Source organism: Pan paniscus, chromosome 23 (genome assembly GCF_029289425.2).
Source record: "Pan paniscus chromosome 23, NHGRI_mPanPan1-v2.0_pri, whole genome shotgun sequence".
Classification (NCBI taxonomy): domain Eukaryota; kingdom Metazoa; phylum Chordata; class Mammalia; order Primates; family Hominidae; genus Pan; species Pan paniscus.
In genome coordinates this window covers 45,003,860-45,027,935 of record NC_085927.1, presented here as the reverse complement: position 1 = coordinate 45,027,935, position 24,076 = coordinate 45,003,860, and the positions used below count along the sequence as shown (strand labels likewise).

General features: G+C 47.0%; 1 protein-coding gene across 1 annotated transcript; it reads right to left on the bottom strand.

The window, feature by feature from the left end:
* Positions 1-1,859: 1,859 nt before the first annotated feature.
* On the bottom strand, positions 1,860-23,097 carry ISX (intestine specific homeobox). The gene is made up of 5 exons (XM_008974985.6): positions 22,792-23,097; positions 21,938-22,502; positions 6,579-6,730; positions 4,748-4,864; positions 1,860-3,792 (listed from the first exon to the last, which is right to left on the bottom strand). Exons 2-5 carry the CDS (start codon positions 22,164-22,166, stop codon positions 3,553-3,555), a joined length of 738 nt encoding a protein of 245 aa, XP_008973233.2. The 5' UTR covers positions 22,167-22,502; positions 22,792-23,097; the 3' UTR covers positions 1,860-3,552.
* Between the last annotated feature and the right edge of the window lie 979 nt (positions 23,098-24,076).

The following is a 24,076-nucleotide window of genomic DNA, read 5'->3' as shown; positions in this document are numbered from 1 at the left end:
GATTGCCTGTATGCTTGTCTGTTCCTTTAATATGTGTGCATGTTCACCTTTGAGCTGGTTATGACATCTTAGCAGTTCTCTCATTAATTAATGAGCTAAATAAAACTTGGGCATTTGTTCATTTTCTATTTTCCTTAGTTCATTTTGTGCTGCTATTACAGCATACCACAGCTTGGGTAATTAATATATGAAAAGAAATTTATTGGCTCATGGTTCTGGAGGCTGGGAAGTCCAAGAACAAGGGACTGGCATCTGGTGAGGGCCTTCTTGCTGCCAAGGTGTGTCATACCATGGTGGAAGGAAAAAGGTGGAGGAGTGGAGGAGAGAAGGGGAGAGAAGGTGCCGGGGGTTGGGGGGTGGAGAGAGAGAGATTCTGAACTTATCCTTTTATAAGGAACACATTCTGGTAATAACAACATTAATCCATTCATAAGGACAGAGACTCATGGCCTAATCACCTCTTAAAAGTTCTATCTCTTAACACTGTTACAATGGTGATTAGGTTTCTGACACACATTTTTTGGGGGACACATTCAAACCATAGCAATATTTTTTTATTTTACCTTTCTAAAATAGTTATCCTTGATCTTTTCTCAAGTCTGTAGTCCTCATAGCTAGAATATGAAGCTGTCAAGATCTGAGTCAGATATGTCTGACAGAGATTCTTTATTATTATTATTTTTTTACGCCCCAGAGCTCTTTGAAAAGCTGATGAAAGCAATGAACCCTTTCCCTAGAAAAAATAAACACACAGATACACACAATTTTGCATAGTCTCTTGGGAGCTCCTTGACTTCCTGGAGACTGGTTTAAGAACTCCTGGAATAGAGCTTGAGATCAGAATGGATGCTCAAGCTCAGAAGTAGAAAGAGGTAGAAGGTGTATTTGGGAAAATGAGTTTTTCTTAATATGGCTTGAGTGTCCACCATGTGCCAAAATGTATTAACTCATTTAATTGTCACAGAAACTCTAAGAGGCAAGAAATTGTTGTTATCCAGGGAACAGGTACAGAGAGGGGACATGCCACTTGCCCAAGGTCACACAGCTGGCAAGAGTTCTAAAGTGATTCCTTTATCCCACACACATAAGGTAAAGGGAATAAAAATAGTTATTGGGGAGAAAATTCCTGGGGGGAAAGAAGTGGCCTCACAAAATCAATGTTTACCTCAGTAGTGAAGCTGAGACATCTGATCATCTGAATCTCTATGGTTGAGAAAATCCTGTTTCAAGAGGAGCCTGGGGAAGGAGTATGTTGCTGAGAAAGGGGAGTGGGACCCCAGAGCAGAGGGGACCTGCATCTTTTCCATTCCTCTTACAAGTTTGGAGATCTGCAAGTCTCATCCATGACCTTCCTATCACCAGGGCATGAGAAATGGCTGTAGGAGGTCTAGAATGAGTGAGACCTGCTGCCTGGCCCAGGGCTCCCATGGCCCTAGAAGTGTGTGGGATAGTTGTCAGCTTTTCCTCTTGCTCATGAGAAAGAGAGGAAGCCAGCGAGGATTCACAACTGTGGTGAGAGGCTACAGCGGAGGATGTGGAGTGAACCCCCAATAGGGAGTTGAATGGGGTGATACATCTCTAGGGCAGAGGGGTCATGCCCAAGGCCAGGCTAGATAAGACACTAGTAGGAGACTGAGAAAGCTGGGAAGCAAACATCCCCTCTGGGAGGCTGGAGGTGGCATTTGCATAAACACTTCTCCAACCCTCCCCCTCAGCCTAGCAAAGACCCCTGTGGGAAGAAGGGGAACAGAGGGCAACGATCTCAAGTGACTGCCTTTAAACCTGAAGTGCCTGAGGCATCAGTAACCTAGAAGTTACCAGAATACATTTCCTGCAAACAACATAGAAAGTAAATCCAGTTATAGCAAAATGATAGAAATTTTATTTTGCACATTTGAGTGTAGGGTCCTAAAATGGGTACCTGCTACCCAAGTGATGAGCTACTGCCTTTGTTTGTTAACTGCTCTTTCCTCCCTCAGCCTCTAGCCTTCTCCTTTCATCCAGTGGTGCTAGAGACCTTGTGTTGATATCCACATTCATAGGCTCTGAGTGATCTGGCATTTTTAAGATGGCAAAGCACTTTTGCATCCTGTGGGCTGTTGTCTGTAGTTCTGGCATATTGCATGCCTGAAGGCAGAGCTAGCACTGCTACCTCCAATACAGATGAGAAAACTGAGACCCAGAGAGATTAATGGTAAGGTTACACAGCAAATTAGAAGGAGTGTAGGGCTAAGACCTAGGCTTCCCAACTCCTGGTCCAACTTCTGGGTGGGTCAGGGGTGCAGGTAGATTGCAGAGGATCTGGGATTTGGGGAAGATTCCTGGAATTTAGGCTTGTGCAAGAGGTCATTCCAGGCTTCCCAGCTTAGGGGAGCAGGCCCTGTCCTCCACCTGCAAGGACAAGAATCAGAGACATCTGTGCAGAAGGGATGCTCAGTGGATGACCTCCCTGAGAACAGGAACTACTCATCCTGGGCTGGCATCCAAAGCAGCCACTTTTGCAGTGGAATCTTGGAATAACAATATCTCTCCACACTGGGCCTTGCCCTCATTTTGCAAAGTACTCTCATGTCCTCTCAGAGCCTCCTGAATGCTCTTTGAGGCAGGCCTGGCTACCTTCATTTTATGGATAGGAAAACTGAGGCTCAGACAGAACATGTGGTTTGCCCAGGGTCTTTGCATGGAAATAGGGAGTTGAATGAAAGCTCAGGCTTTCGAGGACAGAGTGAGGCTAGTCTTCCAGCTGGTGCCTTTTCATATATCCTGGAAAGATAAACTGAATGAAAGGAGCTTTCCGTCCTACTTTTCATTTGTGCCAGAAATGACAACATCCCTTTCCCATCCAGCAAGATAACTAAAGACACTAAATCCTGTTTAGAATTTTAAAAACTTTCTACATTTTTCTCTCACTCTGAGATGCTCACAGTCATAAAGAATGTGTTAGACTTGGGCCAACAGCAAGGTTGTTGAGCAAGTGTTCTGCTTTCAGAGGTGGGCCAGCACCACCTTTTGACAAACGTGGACAGAACCCAAATTGTTTATCTCTGTATCCGGTTCTGTTTATGGAGTCCTCAGTAGGTACTCATGTGTCATGGATGAATGCATGCATGAACAAACAACCTCTCCTTGGCCTCCTCTGTGCCTCAGTGCCCACCATGGAAGCATCTTCAGAAATCATCTTATCCAGCTGGCTCCTCTTACAGATGAGGTCCAGAGAGGGTGAGTGACCGGCTGGAGGTCACACAGCAAGTTAGAGGAAACACAGGTGCTGGAGGATTCCTCCCTATTTCAGAGCTTGGCCTGAGATCTCATCCAGCCTGTCTTCTGAACCAGGGGAGCAGCTTTAGCCAGGAGAGAAGAGAGCTGTCCTTTATTGTTTACTTTGCTTTTGAGTCTGGTGCAGCCTTCCAACTGGCATGTTCAGGGTAACTTCTTGGGCTGTGGGCCATTTTTGGATTGTGAGATCGATTTCCCCAGAGGCAAAGGGCACATCTGCTACCTGCCTTCACCTGGAGAGGAAAGTGGCTCATTTGGGGAGAGCATGTCCAATCTCTATGTTGAAGTAGCACAGATGCTGCCCCATTTGGGGTGTGGAGGTGGAAGGACGCATAGCACAGGGATGCAAGTTTGATGGATGGGAAGACCTGGGACAGGCTGTGTTTCCCATGGGTGCGCTGGGAGGAGGGTGATCCAGGCAGGGAACCAGGCAGAGGCCAGCTGATCTTGAGCTGATGGACAACAGCTCGTGGGAGGAGCCAGCCTGCGCAGAGCAGTGGATGTCCACGTGGGCCCCTGTCACAAGGAGAGGTCAGGAGAGAGAAGTGAGTCCTAAGCTGTCTCTGCAGCTTCTCAGCTTTTCCCTCCATGGCTTGGGCAGCTAAGAGTGGGTAATGTGATCCACTTGTTCTGGTTTGCTCAGGACCTTCTGGGTTTAGCTCTGAAAGTCCTGTGTGGACCCATGCAAACCTGGATGGTTGGTTACTGTAGGTGGGGAGAAGTGCATGGTCTGGGGATTTAAAACCTGGCTTGAGTCCTGGTACTTACAATTGTTTTGACATGGAAAAGTCACTTTGCCTCTCAGAGCCCAGCTTCTACATTTGCAAAGAATGAATAAATGAGAAATCTCATCTCATGGCATCGCTGTGGGTATGTAAAAACCTTTAACTCTAGGGCAGGGAAGTATTGTCTATTTTGTTTACTGCTCTATCCCGTGTTTAGCACCTGGTGCCCACTCAAAAATACGTGCTGTCTCCGTGAATGGCTCCCTAAATACTTAGGGAGCACTTCCTAGGTGCTAAGCATCCTCCACATCTCAGTTATTTCATCCTCATCAAAAAACTTTATTACATTCTCTAAGGGATAAGGTGACTCTTCCAAGCCACACCTCAGGCAATTCAGAGCTGGGATTCGAACTCAGGCAGTCTGACTCCAGAGCCCGTGTGTCCAACATCTGTGTACTGCACTTCCCTCTGTGATCCTGTTTTGTAAACTGAGAAGTTTTGTACAGGAAGGACAGGCACCATGATGTTCACTAAGGGAGGAGGACATGAGGACAGACAGGCAGCCACTTGTCCCAGGCCCCACAGTCTTCCAGATTTCTCCTTGCCCCATGCTGTTTCTAATATAATTTTCCTTGCACTTTTTCCTGTAGACAGAGCCCCCGAGGTGCTTCTTCACATCTGGGTCTGACTGGGATATTTCCAGACAATCACTCCCTCCACCCTACCTTGAGGCCTCAGCCACTTACAGCCACATCCAGATTTGTGGGCAGGGCCACGCTGGCTTCACTCAGCTGCTGTGGACCCCCCAGGTTGCCAATCTTCTCCTGCTTCCGCCACTTGGCTCGCTGATTCTGGAACAAGATCTGTAATCAGGGAGAAAGAATGGGGATAAGCAAGAGTTTTCCTCCATCTAATACCACTTCCCCCAAATTCATAATAACTACACCTTCCAAGGGACTGCACTTTATAGTTTGTAAAGCTCTGTGGCATCCAGGATGTCTTTGGATCTGGAGGTCAGCTTTCTGAGAGGGAACCGGGGTTTCCACCTTCAATGCCTACAGGGCCAGGGGGCCATGCATGAGTGAAGCAGCTGGTGCTGCCCAATTGGGATTGGCGGGGTCTGTGGTGAATAGAGCCAAAATGGGGCAGCTTCTCAGCTCCTGTCAACAGTCACCATGTGGAAATGTGAGTCCGGTGTTGCAGGTTCATGCAATCTCCAAAGTGGAATATTGATTTATATGTGAAAGCTTCTGAGTTTTAAACTACTGTGCAGACCAAATGGAAGTCATGTGTGGGTCATCAGTGGGCCACCCCTTTTCAACCCCTGGGGCCTCTTGGCTGGCTGGATATTGGCAGCTCCCTGCATTCCTGAGCAGGTGGTGATGGTCCCTGACTTGTGGCCATTTATCCTTGGTAATTCTGCATAGGCAAGTGTTGAATTCTGGGCTTTGTGGCTGATACAGGGGCTTCCCATTTAGCTAGTGCCTGATTCTAGATGGGAAGAAAAAGGAGAGAAGTCTTAGACATGAGTGGTCCCCAGCCAGAAGGAAAGGATAGAATAAAGAACGGAATGTTGGCCTGATTTTGAATTAGAATGAGTCCATCACATTTGTGGAAAGAAAAAAAGGAGAGCAACTTAGAAAACTATTTTAGAGAGAATGCTAACGGTGCCACAGTCAGATCTGGTGGAACGTCGTGTGCTAGAGTGGCACTTGCAAAGCTGGGTGCATGTGAAGAGGGCAGGAAATACCTCTAGTGAGTGACAATGGGCTACTGTATTTCTAATCCCGCATGAAGCAATAAACTGCGGTGAAGAGATCACAGATGAGAGATTAGGCTGTTGGTGCTTAAACCAGGTCTCCGACCAAGACCATGAATTCAAGACCTTTTCCACTTCTCTACACTGCCTCCAAAGGGATACCCATGTGTTCTAGATCAGGGGTTGACAAACTGCGGCCTACAGGCTAAATCTGGCCTTCCACCTGTTTTTGAATGGTTCATGAACTAAGAATCGTTTTCACATTTTTAAATGGCTAGAAAAAAAACGGGTAGTATTTTATGACACAGGCAAATTACACAACAGTCAAATTTCATGTTCATAAATAAAGTGTGTTTACATATTTTCTGAGGCTGCTTTTGTGTTACCTTGGCCTGGTTGAACAGTTGCTCTGACACTGACAATATACCCTGCAAAGCCTAACATCATTACCATCTGGCTCTTTGCAGAAAGGTTGTTGACCCCTGATCTAGATGGCCAAGACCTATTTTGTGAATAAGGCTGCATGGTGAACGACATTTGGGAACTGTTGCCAAGCGGGGAGGAAGGGTATGGAGCAGATCCATGGTGATCACTGATGCCACTTCACTCCCTTTCCATTCCCAGAGGAGAGAAACCATTTTGGAGCTATAGTGACCTCATTTCATGGAAAATAATATTTGGCCAAAATGACTGTACTCACAGGATAAAGCCAACAGAAACTTTTAGATGGGGCAACCCGAAAAGTCCCTGGATATATTGTGTCTCACACATGGTCCCAAGGGCATGGAGGCTGGGGGCTGAGGCAGGGATGGCTGTACCTGCACCCGAGCTTCTGGGAGGTTGATCCTGGCTGCCAGCTGGCTGCGGATGTGAACGTCTGGGTAGTGGGTAAAGTGGAAGATCTTCTCCAGCTCATGCAGCTGCTCAGTGGTGAAGGTGGTACGAACCCGCCGCTTGCTCTTCCTTCCTTCTGCATGGGAGAGGGTCCAAGTTGGGTCAGTGGCCTTGGTGTCAGCACCTAGGTGGGGTTTTTGTGTTGCCTTGTCCTACCCTTCCACCCCACTGCTGGTCCCGAGCCTTGGCCCCTGGCTTCTTGAGCTTGGAGCTTCACAGTACTCTCTTTTCTAAAATCCTCTGCCTCTAGACCGACCCTCACCCACCATGGACAGTGAGGCCAAGTTTACCTTCTAGAAAATCTTCTCTGATTGTGCCTTTCTGCTGCTACATTGCCTTCAATGACTTCCTTTTGTCTACAGCAGGAGATGGCAAACTATGGCTACCAGGCCAAATCTGGCCCACTGTCTTTAAATAAAGTTTTATTAGAACACAGCTTCTCCCTTTGGTTTACATATTGTCTCTGACAGTTTTTGCACTTTAACAGCAGAATTGAATCATTGCAACAGAGACTGTGTGGCCTGCAAAGACTAAAGTAATTACCACCTGGTTCTTCATAGAAAAAGTGTGTCAGTCTTGGTCTACAAAGTAAAGGCTGAGCTCGATAGCAGTCAAAGCAGTCAAAGCTGTTGACAGCCTGTCTCCAGCTCACCTGTCCAGCCTCCATTCTACCCAGGGCTGGCTACATCATTTGTGGGGCCCAGTGCAAGATGAAAATGTGGGGCCTATTGCTCAAAAAGCAGAAAAATAGCTTTTTATTTTTTCCATAGTCTCTTAAATTGTCATAGTGGGTTTTTATTTGCTATTTCATGTCATGCATCCCTCAAAGAGCATAAGCATACTCACAGGGTGAGATTAGGTCTCGCAGGGACCTGGGGACCCACCCTAAGACTTAGAGTCATGGATACCCCATGAAGAAACTTGGTTCCACTCTGCAACTCAGTGCTTGACCTCAACCCTCCATGAACCCCTGCCCAGTTCCCTTCCCCACCAAGATGGAGGGAGCAGTAGTTGCTGGGTAGCAGCAGGGAAACAGTTGACCAAGACCATCCTAGAGAAGCTGGGAGGTTATGAGAAGGCATTGATCGCCTCTGGTGCATGCATCACTGTTCCGCTGGATTCCACTAATCAGAGATTCAAACATGCAATTACTAAGATTTCAAGATGGCGACAATATGCATTCAATCCCACTCTCAGGGCCTCCTTCTAAGCACAGGGTCCTGAGCATCTGCATTGGCCATACACACACCCATGAAGCCAGCCCTGCCTCCAATACTTTGTTGACCCACACACCTTGCTCATTCAAGTTGGGCTGCTTACCATATCCATAACACATCACGTGTGTGCTTATCACTTTGTTTTTTCTAAGGCAATCCCCTCGGTCTGGGATCACCTCTTCTCTCTTGTCTGCAATTCTAACATCTGCTGATTCTTCAGCATCTGCATTCATTCTTATAATCTCCAAAAATTATTTCCTAATCTTTCTAGCCCTGGGTAATCTTTCTTACTGGCAATATCTTCATTCCACTTGCTAGCTTTATCATTCATTCATCTACCTTTTTGTTAAGCACATACCCCTTTCTGCAAGGCACAACACTAGGCAGTGCGTTGCAGAAAAGCTGAAGGCTTGGTCCTTGATTGGAAGCACTCATCATATGGTGAGATAAGGGGTACAGATAGGCTTGCACATGACCTAGAATACATGGTGGTCACTGTGCTAACAGAGGGAGGTGGACACCTGCTGGGATTTATCTGTCCAGAAGTGCCTCTTTCCTGGGAACTGCCCTGCCCTCCTTTTGAAAACTGTTCTTCACATACACCAACCAGGTAGTTGTAGTGGGAACTGGTTCAAGTGTGGGAAACTGAACTGGAACTATTGGAATTCATCCTGGAAATTTTTTTTTATACAACTAGGAAAGAGAATCAAACCCCTCTAGTGGTACAGTGGTGGTGGATGTGAGAAGTAGGATGAGCTCCATCAACTACCATCTCTCTTGTCATGCTGCTGAAGTTGTTTGCAGGGAGGTGTAGAGCTAATTATGGGATATATTTTGGAGAGAGGCTGTCAGGTGAGATTGATGGATTATCTTTTGGCTGAGATAAACCAGGGACAACAATTTGGTTTTGGCTTGAGCAAAAGATGTGTGTGTGTGTGTGTGTGTGTGTGTGTTCATGTGTTTGTATTATGGGGAAATCAGGTGTTCATTTTGGACATGTTAAATGTGTGATGCCTATTGACTAGCTAAAGGAAGCTATGGAATAGGAAGGTGCATTGATAAGTTTGGAGCTCAAAGGGGAACTGAGGACTGAGGTTCAAATTAAGGACCTGTCAGCATCTATTTGGCCTTTGTAGTCATGGGAATGGGTATCACATAGGCAGAAAGTGTAGTGGGGAAGAGGACAGGACCCAGGAGCAAGTCTGCGGTGCCTTCACCATGTAGAGGTTCAGCAGTAGGGAAGGCAACAAACAGACCGAGAAGGGGAGGCCTCTGAAGGAGGAGGAAAGTGAGGACTGAAAGAAGGCACAGTCAGCTGGGTCTATACTGCAGAGAGGCCAATTATGATAAGGACAGAAAAGTGGTCCTTGAACCTGGCCACACAATGGAGAGTAAGGAAGATTGCCCCATTGGCAGAATGGGAAACTCAACCAGCATTGCCTGTAGCTCCTGGTTGGAGCCAGGTAACAGAGGACATTGGAGGAAGGACCAAACCCGGTGGCAGTGGGTTTGTTTACCTAACCATGGACTTCTGAGGACAGAATTAAAATCCTTGTCTTAATTGGACCGCAGATTGTCCCTGTGATGTGATTTTAGGGATTGTAGAAAAGGCACAAACCCTCTCCCCAGATCATCTTCACTTTTGGGGCCCAGTGGAATTCCTACCATTCTAGCTAACACCTTGCCTCTCCTGATTTTTTCCACATTCCTTGTAAGAAAAACTGCTCTTGGGAAATAATTAAGAACCGAGGTACTTCTTGTCCCAGGGTCACTTACACTCATGCTCAGAGAACTCTAAGCCTCCCAGGGAAGGGAGCCTCATATGTCTGCTGTCATCCATCTCTAGGCTGTGAGCCCCTGGAGGGTGGGGACTGTATCTGAGTAGGGACTGTAACTGACTATATCTGAGACCAGCTGAGGAACTGGCTCCCCGAGAGAGCTTAACAAATATATGTCTTAAATGGATAAAAGTAGAATTCAGGCTCTGCTCTCAATCCTGTTGGACAGAAAAGACTTCCACAGGATTCGTCTAAAACTTTGTACAATGTCAGATGTCACACATCAGAAAGGATGACTGACGTGAGCTGAAGCTGCTACAAAGGAGGGGTGGGAGTCTGAGCTCCAGCTGAGGTCTTCTGACTCCCACTCAGCCCACTTTCTTTTTACCCCAAATAAGAGAGGTAAAGCCATCACATACTAAGAATTGGAGTAGACACTCAGTGAAAAATAGATTTCACTTCTGAGGGTTTAACACTTGAGGAAATCAACTAACTTGTTTTCTTTCTTGGTGCTTATGATCGATCCTGCTGTCATTGGATAGTAGAAAATCCAGTGAGCTGGACATCAGAAAATCCAAGCTCTGTTCCTGGTTCCACTATGCAACTTGTGCCACATTCTGGATTCATTATCTGGGCCTCAGTCTCCCCATCAGTAGAATGGAGGGAGAGAGAGGCATTGAATGATCAGGTCACTAAGGCAAAATCCACCCTGACATTTATAATCCTCCGTCTCTGGGATGGAGGATGAATGGCTCAAAAGCCCTCACCCCAGGCTTGCCTGCAGAACGCGTTTACTTGGTGAAAGGGACAGGGCCAGTGAGATTTCTCTCTGGGAAGCCACCAGGCCCGGTTGCCTCAGTTGTAGAAATGGGATTTCAAGTTTGCTTTTGCTTTCACTCCTTTCTACTAGCCCTCATTTTTGTTGTTAATCCATTTTTATCCTTTCAAAGTACTTTCGCTCACTATTGTGGATTTTTGGAAGCTTCTTGGGAGTCGCAGGCAGTGAGGCTTTGAACATTACTCCCCACTAGAGTGAGTTATTGGCCTGTGACCCACCTCTGTAGGAGAGCCTCATCTCTGCCTCTCCTTCTCTACCCCCTTCCCTCCCTAAGTCCACACTGCCTTTTTAACTTCATGGGTTTTTAAAAAAAGATATTTATTCTATGTTTAGAGCTGGTGTTGTGTTTAAGGGATATAGCTGAAGTCAGTCAGAACTGATGTAGAGAGAAATGGCAGGTGTTAATTCATTCCAAGAGCTCAGTGAATGTCATCTCTGTAACCAGCACCTAATAGGCACTGAGGGCCAGTCTGCAGGAGTACAAAATGAACAAGCCATGCTTGATAGTATTGGATTTACTCCTTCATTCATTCAGTCAGTCAGCATATTAGATGATAGTAAATGATATAGTGCAGTTCTGTAGGAAGCTGCAAAAAAAAAAAAAAATTACAAAAGGGAAGATTCCAGGTTGACCTGGAAAACTGAGGTGTCAAGGACAGCAGGGAGTTGAGGTCTTCAAGGGACTATAGAACTGTGGGAGAGAATGTGGGGTGTGGAACCAGAATACAGGAAATGAAATAATATGGAGAACAGAGGAGTGGAAACAGAAGACGGGTCATAACGAAAATAAGCCGTCTCCTCCATTTACCCCAGAAGGAAACTCAGGTGAACAAGGATTTATGACTAAGAATAGAATCGATAATAAAATAAATATTTCAAAGCTTCCATTTGTGTAACCAAAGGAGCAGCTTTTAAGACATGATGGCTTTTTCCTGTTCCCAAGAGTACTGGAAGAAGGTAACTTAGAGGTGGGGTGAAGAAGGAAAGGATCTAAACTCTGCTCTGCAAAACAACCTGACTGCTGACTTCATGGGGGAGGGGCTGCCTGCCAAGTCATAGCCTGGTGAGAAAAATATGTTTTCTCATTAGCTTTGAACTACACATTCTCAGGATAAATGTTTGTCCTTGAGAGGTGTTGATGATGATGATGATGATGTTGTGCTTGTGTCTCACAGTTTTAGTGGCCTCTCTTGGAATAAGGAGGGGTGCCTAAAATTCATACTGGTAAGGAATTATGACTGGAAAGACCCAATCAGAAGGCCAAGAGCAGTGTTGGGAGAGACAGATATAATTCAGCCTGGAGTCATGGAAATGAGGTTAGAGCAGTGTCCAAGGGGGCAGCTCAGGAATGATGAAGGTCAGCACTTCAACTTTCCTACAGGAAAAGAGGAGGCTGTGAGGGGTTGCCAGGAAAGCTGATGCTTGGGTTACAGACCACAGAGAGTTACAAATAAGGGAACAAGGTGGGAGAAGGCAGAAAAGCATAATATGGAACGGAGAAGAAGGTAGAATGCAGTTCAGCATGTAGAATTTTGGAAACTCGTTATTAGACAAGAGGCTGGAAAATGCAAGCTCATTGATGGCCCTGGCCCATGCATAGGATAGGATTCTCAATCACCAGGAGAAACCAGGGTGTTCTGGGTCCCTGCTAAGAGGGGACACTTCTGAGGCAGCATGGATCATCCTGGAAGGAGAACTGGATCAGGAGTGAGAAAACCCTTGGGTTCCCATCCAGCCCAGCATCTCCCTACCAGGTTCTGGGCAGAGAAGCTGAGAAACAGGTGGTCAAAGCCCAGCCTACCTAGGGAGTGGGCATGTGGGGACAACAGTGGAGGGGGATGGAGGCAGCAGGGAACTGCCACCCTTTTCAAGTTGCTCCTTTCCCCGTTGTTAATGGTGCAAGCTGTGACTCACACTTTAATAGGTCTTCAAAGAGAATGAATCAGCAGAACTTAATTAAACCTGAGCCATTTAGCACATCGATCATAAGAAATACACAATTTACACAGGTGATTAGGCCACCTAATTATAAACTGATGTTTCTCCTCGCTCAGCGCCCTCCCCTGATTGCTTCTTCTCTGGGGTCTGCTAATTGGTCCTGGTTGAGCAGCTAAAGGCCCAGGGGACTTTGCCGCTGGGCAGTCTCTGGAAATGGGCCTCATCCTTGTCTTCTGAAAACAGTGGGTTCACCATGGAGGACACCCAGGGCCCCCTTTGAAGCCCTCCTGTAGGCTGGGGACACCTCCTGACACACGAAGGTGGGGTGCGGGGCAGGAGTCTCCCCATGGCTGACCTGCGCTGGCCTCATTTCGCTAGTCAGGCCACAGACTTTCTTTGGCTCCCTGTGCCCACAGGGAACAAGGCAAGCTCCTTACCATGGCGTTCAAGGCCTTTCCCATTCCATCCTTCTAGCATCATCTGCTTTCCCTCAATTGTTATTTCCATAATTTTAGTCCCACCTGACCATTTCCAGATTCCCCAAATCAGCTATGCACTTTTATTTTCCAGGTTCTTGTTCTGCGCTGCCTGAGTCTGGAATTCCTTGTCCTCCTCCTTTGCCTGGTGAACTCCTACTCATCCGTCAAAGCTCAAATCAATCAAATATTTCTTTATGAGGTCTGTTGTGAATCTCCTGGTTGAAACACAATAGGTATTATTTTTTTTTAATTTAAGAGTGCAAAATTTCAGCTTACAACAAACTGGCTTCCATATTTGTAAAAAAAAAATTTTCTATGAGTCTCTATGAGTCAAACAATCAAAATATCTGTAGTGATTATTACTGGATGGTGAGATGGTAGAATTATAGTCACATTTCTTTTACCTTTTTATCTGTATTTTCTATTTTTCTGTAATACACAGGAACTTCTTGTGTAAATAAATAATGAAATAAAACAGCAAGGTGGAAAGAGATGAGAATAAAGAAATCACTGGAACAATTAGGAGGAGACCCTTGAGAAACTCACCAGAAAGTGAGTGCCACTCCCGGGGGTGACTGGCTTAGCACTCTCTAGGCAGTGTGAAGCTTGCATCTTCCATACCTGTGGTCTCACTTTCATAATATTTTGTATGTATGAATTTTAGCATGTGTACTCCCCCCACCACACACCCACACATACCCACACTCACCCATACTTTTTACTTACGTATTTAAAAAAATTTTTGTTTCTTCCTTTTTTTATTTTAAAGCAACTGTACCCTTTGTTTAAAGGAAATCATAAGGAAACCCTACAAAACAAACAGCAGTAGAGCTCCTTTATTGAAGTGTGTGTGGGGCCCACTCCATCTTCCCTTCATCCAAGGCAGCTCTGGTCATGCATCTCAATGAAAGCCTGAAGTTCCCAAAACATTTTAAAATCTAAGGCTTAAAAAATGCTGATGTGCATATATAAAGGCCAAAGTTCTTGGCTTGACACACCTGACCTTCCGTCTACCTTACCTCTTTCATCTCTTGTGACTATGCTCCATGAATTTTAGACTCCAGCCACTCAATTTTGTTGTTTCTCAAAGGATTATTCCTTTTTATACCTCTTGGGTGCTTCACAGGCTTTCCTTTTCCTGGCATGTCCTGTCCCCTTCTCTGCCTGACTCCATCTCAAAAGCCACTACTTCTCTGAAGGGCTGTCTCTGATGGTGTTATGCAGAGTTCATTATTGCCTCTTCTGTGTTCTAAAGCACTTTGTTAGGTTTGTATATCGTATTTGTATTATGACAATGTGACTAATGACAATGCGTTTAGGTCTGGTGAGATTAAACATGAAGCATGGGCACAGGTTATTGGGACAGGGTAGCAGTGGGTTGATTTCATGTGCTATAATATTTCAACATTTCTAACTCCCTTCCTGGCTGGGAAGTTGTGTGCATGCGTGCATGTGTTGCATGCATGCATGTTTGTGTGTGCACATGTGTGTTTATGCTTCAGACCCTCTCCACTTCCTCTCCAATCTATACTGTGTTGATGCAGGGGAATAATCAGACAACACAAGCTGTGCAGTCAGGGGATGTTTCAAGGTGTGACACAGGAAGTGTCCTAGAACTTGTTCCTGTTCAATGGGGAAATCCATGTTTAGTTATCCTTCTTGCCAAGAACTAAGGAGGAATTTAATTGTTCTCTTTACTTAAATACCTACAGAAGGCCGACCAAGGTGGCAAAAGTGCAGAATGCCCAGATTAGAGATCTACAAAGCCACAGGGCTTTGCAAACAAGAGGAAAAGACATTTCTGGCCAACAAATTATTAACAACTGCCTCCTTGCAAGGAGTGGGGAGGAAACCTCTTTAGCAACACACCACTGATAAAGAAACTTGAGGGTTCCATATATGGAGACTAAAATGATGTACGAAGAGTTGTAAGGGTCCTGAAATAAGGAACCATCATCCCAGCATGGAACAGTGAAGTAGAAGGGGAACAGCAAGATGAAGACTCCAGACAAGGCCCAAGCACACACAGCTGCTCCAGCCACACCCTCTGGTCTCAGTTGACTGGTTTGGAGGTGGACATCTCACTCAAGCTTGGCCAATGGGTGTCCCTCCTCTGGGGCTTTTGAACATGGGATTTTAGAGAGCTTGAGGATGTCACTGGAGGCTGATGTAACTCTTGGAGCTATTGGAAGCTATTAGGAGAATGCCAATTAGCAGCAAGAAAGAGGTGAGCTCACATGCAGAGAGAAACAGCTGCAGAGACTTGATGACATTATTGGTTCTGGATCCCATCACGGCTGAAGGTTGCTTATCATTCTGCCCTTCACGTGGCTTAGTCTGGGAAGTGATTTCTTAATTTTCTCCAAGGCAATACATGTCCCTCTCCATTTTAGCTAGCCTAAGATAATTTTTGTCAATTGGAACCAAATAGCTCTCATTAATACTGATCACTGTACACTTTCCTGTCGAAACTTTGAAAATGGTTCTTCATTCCCCTAGGAATACAAAGCAAAAATAAAAATCTCTACCATAGCCTACAAGGCCAGCGTGGGCTGGCTCCTTTCTGGCTCCTAGACCTCAAATTGTATCCTTGGACATCACCTATTAATAGGCCCTTGCCCATGGGGCTCCCTCCATGTGGAATGCCCTCCCTTCGACCCTACTCAGTCTTCAGATTACAGACCGACCACAACTTCTCTGGGAAGCATTTTCTGACCTCCCTGGCAGACCAAACTCCCATGGAATAGTCCCTTGGAGTACCAAGTCACCATCTCCCCAGCACTTGTCACAATTGTAATTGTACTTTCATTTGTGATTATGTGATGGTTATTTGTCTCACCTGCTGTCAGATCAGTGGCAGCATTAGATTCTCCTAGGAAAAACAAACTCAGGGATCCATTGATTCTACATTATGGTGAGTATGAATAATAATAGAAATAAAGTACACAATAAATGTTATGTGCTGGAATCATCCTGAAACCATTTCCCCACCCACCGTCCATGGAAAAATCATCTTCCATAAAACCGGCCAAAAAGGTTTGGGGACCACTGCTCTACACCATCTCCAGCACCCAACTCAGTACCGTAGTGGCTGTCAGATGGGTTTGCAACTTCATGGACACTCCTCCTCTCAAATTCTCCTTAAGTGGGCCCAGCTTGGTGACTCATTTCTAATGAATGAAATGCAGTGAAAGTGATGTGATGTAATTTCTCAGGCTAAGTCCTAAAAGGAAGCTTCTTCCACTTGGCTGTCCCTCGAGGACTGTTTACTTTGAGAAAGGCTATCTGTCATTTTGTGAGAACACTCAAGTAGCATGTGGAGGGCCCTATATAGGGAAGAACTGGGTCCTCCCACCAGTGGCTGTTACCAGCTCACTAGCCATGTAAGTGAACCACCATGGACATAAATCTTTTATTCCAGTCCAGCCTCCAGATGACTGCAACCCCAAATAACATCTTTACTGCCATCTTATGAAGGACCCTGAGCCAGAACCACCCAGTTAAGTTACTCCCAAATTCCTGATCCACAAAACTGAGTGAGATGATAAATATTTATTATTTTAAGCCACTAAGTTTTGGGATGATTTGTTGTGCAATAGGTATGCCTGGCACTCAGTAGATATTCAGTGGCTATTTGTTGCCTGTCTGGATAAATAATACAGTGGATAAATCAAACTTAAATTATAGCCAATGTTTTAAGCCTCCTCCTCTGCCCATTTGGATTTCTCCTAGCTCTGACATTCTGGGTCCTATGATTGTAGTTGATGTTGTCAATGGCTGGCTTGTATCACCCAGACCTTTCCGTGCTCCATATCTACTTCTTAATGCCAGGGTTTGTCTTTAGGGATCAAATCTTTGGATAATTCTAGGGAGTATGTTTGCTCCATTTCCCAAAGGATTTGAGCTTCAGTTACTCATAGGGGCCACTGGTTTAATAACACACGCTTTATTCATTGCCTCCCCTTCCTTGTATTATTCCACTACTTCCTTGCATGTCCCATATCAACTATTTGTGCTCAGATCCTTTCTTTAGGGTCTGCTTTTTTTGGGGACCCCACACTAATACCGTGCTCTTTTTTGCAGGTAGGGGCCATGCCTTGTACTTTCTTGTGCTCCCACAGGGCCTGAGACTGAGCCAGGTTCTCAATTCTAGAACCAGTCTCCCGGTATCCCTGTAGGAAGGTCCCCATAGCTCTGGTGCCAGGAACTAAGAGATGGAGTCCATTGGAGGAAGACCGAAGCACACTTCTCTTGAGGAAGTGCCCGTTTTTAACTCCACATCCTTTTGCCCTGTTCTCGTCTGCTCTGATGGGAGTTCCTGGGTCTACCTGGGTAAGAGCCAGAGCTGTTAATCACCAGGTGATGAGATACACACAGGCCTTAGTCACAGCCTCAAACCAGGGCTGCCTCTCCCAGTTCTCATAGCAGAGCAGCTGTCTTTGATTTCAGGTAGTTCAGGGGAGGAGGAGGGCTACGGAAAGGAGGGAGAAGAGAGGGAGGAGGAGAGGAGAAAGAAGTGAGGAACAGGGAAGGAAAAGGACCCTCTCTCCAGAGGCGCCTGACCCAGGGTACCTCTCCCTTTCTTGTGTGGTCCTTTCTGCTGCTTCTCCCAGTCTCCTGAGACAGCACTGAAGAGGCCCTTTCTCTCCGACTGGGAGCTGACAGTTGTTGATCTGTCTTTGCCAGGAATTTTGCTCCAAATAGTCTTTGTAGATATAATTAAGGCTCTGGGCATAAGATCATTGCTGATTTAGGGTGGGCCCTAAATCCAATGACAGGTGTCCTTATAAGAGAAAGGGACATTACACACACACACACACACGGCAAGGCTGTGAGAAGATGGAGGCAAAGTGGAGTGATGCGTCTACAAGTCAAAGAAGAATAAGGGTTGCTGGAACCACCAGAAACTACGAGAGAGGCATGGATCAGATTTTCCCTTGGAGCCTCCAGAAGGAGCTATCTCTGCCAATACCTGGATTTCAGACTTCTGGCTTTCTGAATGGTAGGAGAATACATTTCTGTGTTTTAAGCCACTCAGGTTGTGGTAATTTGTTACAACAGCCATAGAAAATTAATACAGGGAGAAAGAGGGGAAAGAAGAGGAAGAGGTGGCAGGAGGAGCAGTGGTTTCTAAATGGCAAAGACGCCAAAGCATTTAAAGGGCAAGAAAGGTTTGGAATTTGGAGAGGAGCTGTGTGCACCTCGAAGGTAGACAGGGCCGGGGAGGGTGTGATGGGAGGGGAGCCTGGGATAAACAGGGCCAGTCTGGGAAGGACTTTGAGTGCCACACTAATGTGTCAGGGTCATGTCCTTGATGAACTGCAGCACGAGGGCCAAATCTGGCCTGACCCCTGTTTTTGTATATAAAGTTTTATTGGAACATAAGCCTACCCATTTATTTACACATGGTCTACAGATGAGTTTCAGCTGTGATAGAAGAGTTGCGTAATTGTGGCAGAGACCATCTGACCATCAAAGCTTAAAATTACCATCTGTTCCTTTGCAGAAAAACATTGCTGTCCCTTGCTACAGGATGCTTCTCAAATGCCAAGAATTCTACCGTGCCCCTGGCCAGCTCCACCAGACAAGATGGGCAGAAGGCAGCACTGCCCCAAGGTGGCACTGCCAGGGACTTCCATCCCCCTCCAGGTGAGTAGTCACTGCATCTTGTTTTATTCACCTTCACCTCCCCAGCCCCCAGCCTGGCCCAGAGTAAGCACTCAGTGATTAGTCACTGACTGAATGAACAGATGGTGAGCAGGCAAGGGAAGATACCTGGGTTCCCCACAGGCCAGGCAGTCCATACTGGTTTACCTACTGGGGTGGTCTCTCTTCCTTGTCAATTTTCTATCACCTTTCGCCTGGGGCCTATGATTTCCCCACAAAGGATTATCGGTGGTAGAGATGCAAAGATGGTCTCCCTCTCTCTCTTCCCAGGGTCTGAGCTTTCAGTATAAAGAGGCTTCCTCCTGACTGGGTCTCCCTTAACTTTGGAGGGTCCTGAGTTTTGGAGGGCTTCCCTCTCCTTGGAGGAGAGAGCAGGAGGCTGGGTGTAGAATCTTTTCAGATAAAGAAGTCCTCTTGGATTTTCCCATTGACTTTTAAGACCTGGGAGGGTCCAACCTATAGATCATGAAGGTCCCTGCAGGAATGGGAAGATGTCAGGGGGGACCTTGGTCCCTACCATGAGAAATGAGGACAGTAGAGCACTACACTAGCCTTGGAGCCCAGATAACTAGCCTGGCCCCATCTCTTGCATGTACTGGCTCTGTAGCTTGGAAGAAACCACTTCACCTTATTGAGTCTCAGCTTCCTCCAAGGACCACTTCCTTGGGCCACCAACATCAGAATCATTTGGGAGAGCTTGTTAGAATGCAGATTCCTGGGCCTTTTGACTTAGAGTCAGAGTCTTGGTTGCTGGGCCTGACAGGCTGCATTTTAATAAGATCCCTAGGTGAGATGGCAAGGGTTGTCTGTGAGCCAGTCTAGGAAGCCTTTTAAATGTTAAGTGGAGACAAAGAGGAACTTATTCCTTTATCATTATTCTTGGGGCAGGAGAGGGTGTTGCTATTTCTGGTCCTGTTGCTCTCTGCTGAGGGGTCCTGCACAAAAGAAGGGACATAAAACAGGGAAGTAGAGAAGCATCAGCCAGCAGCAGTAAGCACAGGGCTGGGCATGAGGGCTCCTGTGAGGGTAGGGAGAGGCCTTCCAGTCTCTCTGCTCCTGCCCTGCCTGGGATCATGACCATCCTTTCCACAGGGAGAAAGATTCTACAGTGGAAAATCACCACAAGGGAATCCTGCAAGGTTTTTCAGCAACTAATTTGTTGTTAAGTTGGTCATGGCATGTCAGAGCTGGGAGAGACCTTATGAATATTCTAGCCCTGCTCTTTCATGTTACAGGTGGGGAGATTGAGGCCAGAGAGGGAAGTGACTGGCTTGAGGTCCTCCCGTGCACTGGGGCCAGATCTGGGCTTAGAGGGCAGGTTTCCTGAAACCCTGCCCTCCTCACCCAGTGTGTTTCACAGACTCCAGCTCATTTGCAATTTCTGCAGGTTTCTTTTACATAGTTTCTGGCAAGTTCATATCCCATCTGTATTATTTGTTTAGCATTTTCCCAAATAGACTTTTGTGTTTGACTCAAATAATAAATGTATTTTAAAATAATACCTTATATCATGATCATACACGGATAACAGTGTCTTTCATCATAAATACAAGGTTAGTATAAAAGTAATTACAGGACTATTGAGCTAGATCATCTTTATCTACATACCCACCAAGGTCATCTTGAGAGCCGCCAGTGGGACCCTCTCCAAGCTTTCAGAAATGCCGAATTCCAGCATAGTGGGAGATGGATGGATTTAAACTATGTTCAGGAATAATCTAGAGTAGATGGTCTAAGGCCACCAGGGTTCAATTCTAGTGCTCATTACTCACATAGTTTTTGTGGGGGATTTATCTTCTCTTCTTGGTTTCATCATCTATAAGTTGGGCTCCCAAGTGTGACAGTGAGATGGGAAAATGGCCACAAAAGTGCTGTGGGAGGAATATACCACCATCCGATGTCACCACCGCTAGCCTGGTCAGCACTTACTGGGGTCTGTTCTGGGACCAGATGGATAGCTGACACGGAACATGCCAGAATCTTCCGTGGAGGCCTAGAAAGAGTGGTTTCCTTTCTGAAGCCTGCCGTCATCGGGCTAGGGGAAGGGAAGCTTCTCTGGTAGGAAAAGCGAGACCTCTCTCTCATGACACAGGGTGATCATAGATTTATACAACTGCAGGAGGAGAGACTCAGGACCCCAATGGAAATGTTCCTATGAATCTTTAATGGACTGGAAGATATTAATGAACTTCCAAAAATTAAGCTAGAGACCCTTTCCCTTTGGAAAACTCAGCTATAGGGAAACACACCAGGCTCCTTCCTGCCTGCAGACACACAGCCCTCCTGGTCTTCCTCATGCCTGCAGCTGAGTGCGACCCTTCATCAGCTCCCTCCATGGGAGACTTGCCTCGTTGGTGGGGATGTGGAGCTCTATTTATGGCAGGTAATGACATTAAGGGCTCCCTGAGCTTCCTTTCCAGCATTTTTCTGGAATTAAAAGGGGTGAAAAGGGGAGAGAACTGAGAACCTCATGTGAGATATTCCAGGCTCAGTGACAGTCAGACTGACAAGGCCCTTGAGACATCACCAAGCCTCACCATTTCTTATTCCTTCACCCAGGTGTTTTGCTGAGAATAAACCTGAGGCTGCAGTGGACAGGGACTTTTCTGAGGTCACACAGCAGGCCAAGGTAGAGCTAAGACTCACATCCTGGGTTCCTGACTGTTAGCAGGTGTGTGCGTCCACCCCAATGCCCCAGTGCGGCTTTCCTCCCTTCGTCAAGCCGGCTCTCGATCTACCTGGTCACTGTTATCTGGGGACATGCCTTGGGGTGGCCACTGGCTTGGGGAAGGTGATCAGGGTGGACAGACTTTTCCCAAGCCAAAGCTTCGGCCCCTGGGCAAAGCTTCAGCCCCTGGAAGTTGTGCAGACTGAACTTGGCTTATGAGGAGGAGATTGTGCTGGGCCCAGCAGGGATTTGGGGGAGTCAGAGCCAGGTCCTGATAGCGGGGCTTCTGTTTACCAGCTGTGTAACTTGGGGACATTATCCTCCTCTTCTCTTTCACAGATGAGTTTTCTTATCTGTCCAGTTATGATAATCGTGCTTTTCTACTGAAATTAAAAGAGAATGCCTATGACATTGTCAATGCTAAATGGTAACTAGCATTCTTAGCCGGGGCCTAGTTACAATAACAAGCCTCAGGTCCCTGCATTCTGCAACTAACTGAGCCTTGGTGTCTGAAGCTGAAAAGCACAGTTTTGGGTTAGATTGAAAGGTATATCAGGAAACCAGCCCAGAGCCAGGTCTTGCTCTGAATTTTAGAGTCCTCTATCCAGTTAATATGGACGGAGAAGCTTTTTCTCTGCCTGAGCCCAGCTAGGTCTTGGAGACCAGGAAACAGAAAGAAATGATCGGAAGACACTTACCCTGGGGCTGGTCCTTTGGAGGCTTTTCTAGCCCAGAGCCTGAGGCCGCAGCTTCTCCGGGGCCCTCTTCACCTGGCCCTTCTGGTCTGTCCATATCACTCCTCCTGGCAGGCCTCTTTAGGATCGCCTCGATGGAGAAGGACAGGCCCAGCTTCTTCGGGGCCTCACAGCAACCCAAGCTATTTCTCTCCATACCCCTGCAGAGAGCAGGGCCCACCTCAGCACACATTGAGGGGCTCAGGGGTGACTCTGTGTAGGCCAAGGAGGGTGCCAGTGGAGAGTGGCGTACTTCCTCCCCTGAACCTCCTGGGGTCAAGAGGGCGCGTGGAGGTGAAGAACAGAGAGCCTCCAGTTAGATGATCCAAACAGGATTTCGTGTCCACAGGGACTTCCATGGGCAGGTCACAGCAGAAGAGCTGGAAGGAGTGGTATCCTGTGCCCACGGCTCAGCCCTTACCAGTTTGACATCAAAGGAGTCACCATGGCTGAATTGGGGTTCAATCTTCCAGAGAAGGGTCTTCTCGGACACAGTTGCCTGCACAATCACCAGGTTAGGCCAGGATCCCTGAGGTCACCGCCCAGTGGCGAACAAAGAGAAGAGGGAGAAACAATAAGGCACAGGAAAGAGGAGGTCAGTCTCCAGAGGAGGTTTGGAGGCAGGGGTCCACCTTTGCCCTTTCTCTGGCTTCTGGCCCTTTCCTGTGGCTCTAGCCAGCCTTTAAGAGGAGGTTGGAGTGCCACCCTTGGCCTCAGGTGGCCAATTCAGTCCTGGGCTTTACTGCAGCTTGAGGGGTCTTCCCAGACACCTGTCTTTACTTCCTTCAGTTCTGCTGCTTCCAGACTCCAGAACGTACCTTCAGTGCATCAGTGCTCCTGCTGTCCTGCAGGTGGAGGCTGAGGAAAGGGGGTCCCTGGGTGCTGCCAGGCCTGTCTCTTCTCTGTGCCAGGGCTGGGCTGAGCTGTGGGTCTGATTCTTCTCAGGTGCCTCTGGGCTGGCCCTGGCTTTTTTTCTGTTCTATTTTCCCTGACGTCACTTCACATGCGAAGCCCTCTCTCCACAGGCGCCTGACCCAGGGTACCTCTCCCTTCCTTGTGGGGTCCTTTCTGCTGTTTCTCCCAGTCTCCTGAGACAGAACTGAAGAGGCCCTTTCTCTCTGACTGGGAGCTGACAGTTGTTGATCTGTCCTTGCCTGGAATTTTGCTCCAAATTACTGTGTAACCAAGGAGGAGGGGGCAGTAAAACAGGCTGATAAGAGAAAAACTCTCCACGCCCCTTCAGGCTGGGGATGCAGGTGTCAGGGTAGAAAAGTGGCAGGAGGCAGTGGGGATCTGAAGGACAGGTATTGGAGGCCCCAGGGAGGGGCTGTGCTGGGGAACTGGCCAGAGCAGGGGAAGGGAAGGTGGGAGCAGAATGGCCAGGAAGTGTACCCAGGCCCAATAAAACATGTTTACTCAGCCAGGAGAGCCTGTGGTCATGTGTGGGGGAGGCTGGGCTGAGGTGCAGTCTGCTGGCTGTCAGCCTTAGGCATTCATTTGCTCTCAGATGTGCTTTCCATGGCTTGCAAATATCAGATCAGGAAAAGCATTCCAGGGCTTTCTGATATGGGGAAACTGAGGTCCAGACCAAGGAGGTACAGAAAATGTGATGGCAGGGCCTGATCACAGTACTCCCCTGGGGATGTCCATGATGCCATGCTGGCCACAAGGAGCCAATTTGCACAGGAGGGATGGATACCCTGGCAGAGACTGTGAATGTAAATTTGGATGTTAGAATCCAGATCTTCTCATAGAGGGCAGGGGTGGGAGGTGAAGGACAGGGAAAGTTGGTCTCCACTCCCTGAGAAGAGTGAGTCAGGAGAGAGAGGGACTCACCCTGAGAGAGGGAACAGGTAAAGATGCTCCATTTTAGGAGCTGTGCCCCTTGGAAGTGTCAGGCTGTCTGATTTAGTTAGGAGGGGAATAGGCTCTGCTGCAGTAGCAAGTAAACCCTATAGTCTTGGGAGCATAATAGCTCACCCACATCACATTCTAATGTAGTCATTTAGGGACCCAGATTCCTTTCAAACAGTGATGCCACCATTCTCCAATCATAGGCTCCAAGTTTTCTGGGGAAAGGGAGACAGCAAAGGAGAATTTTTT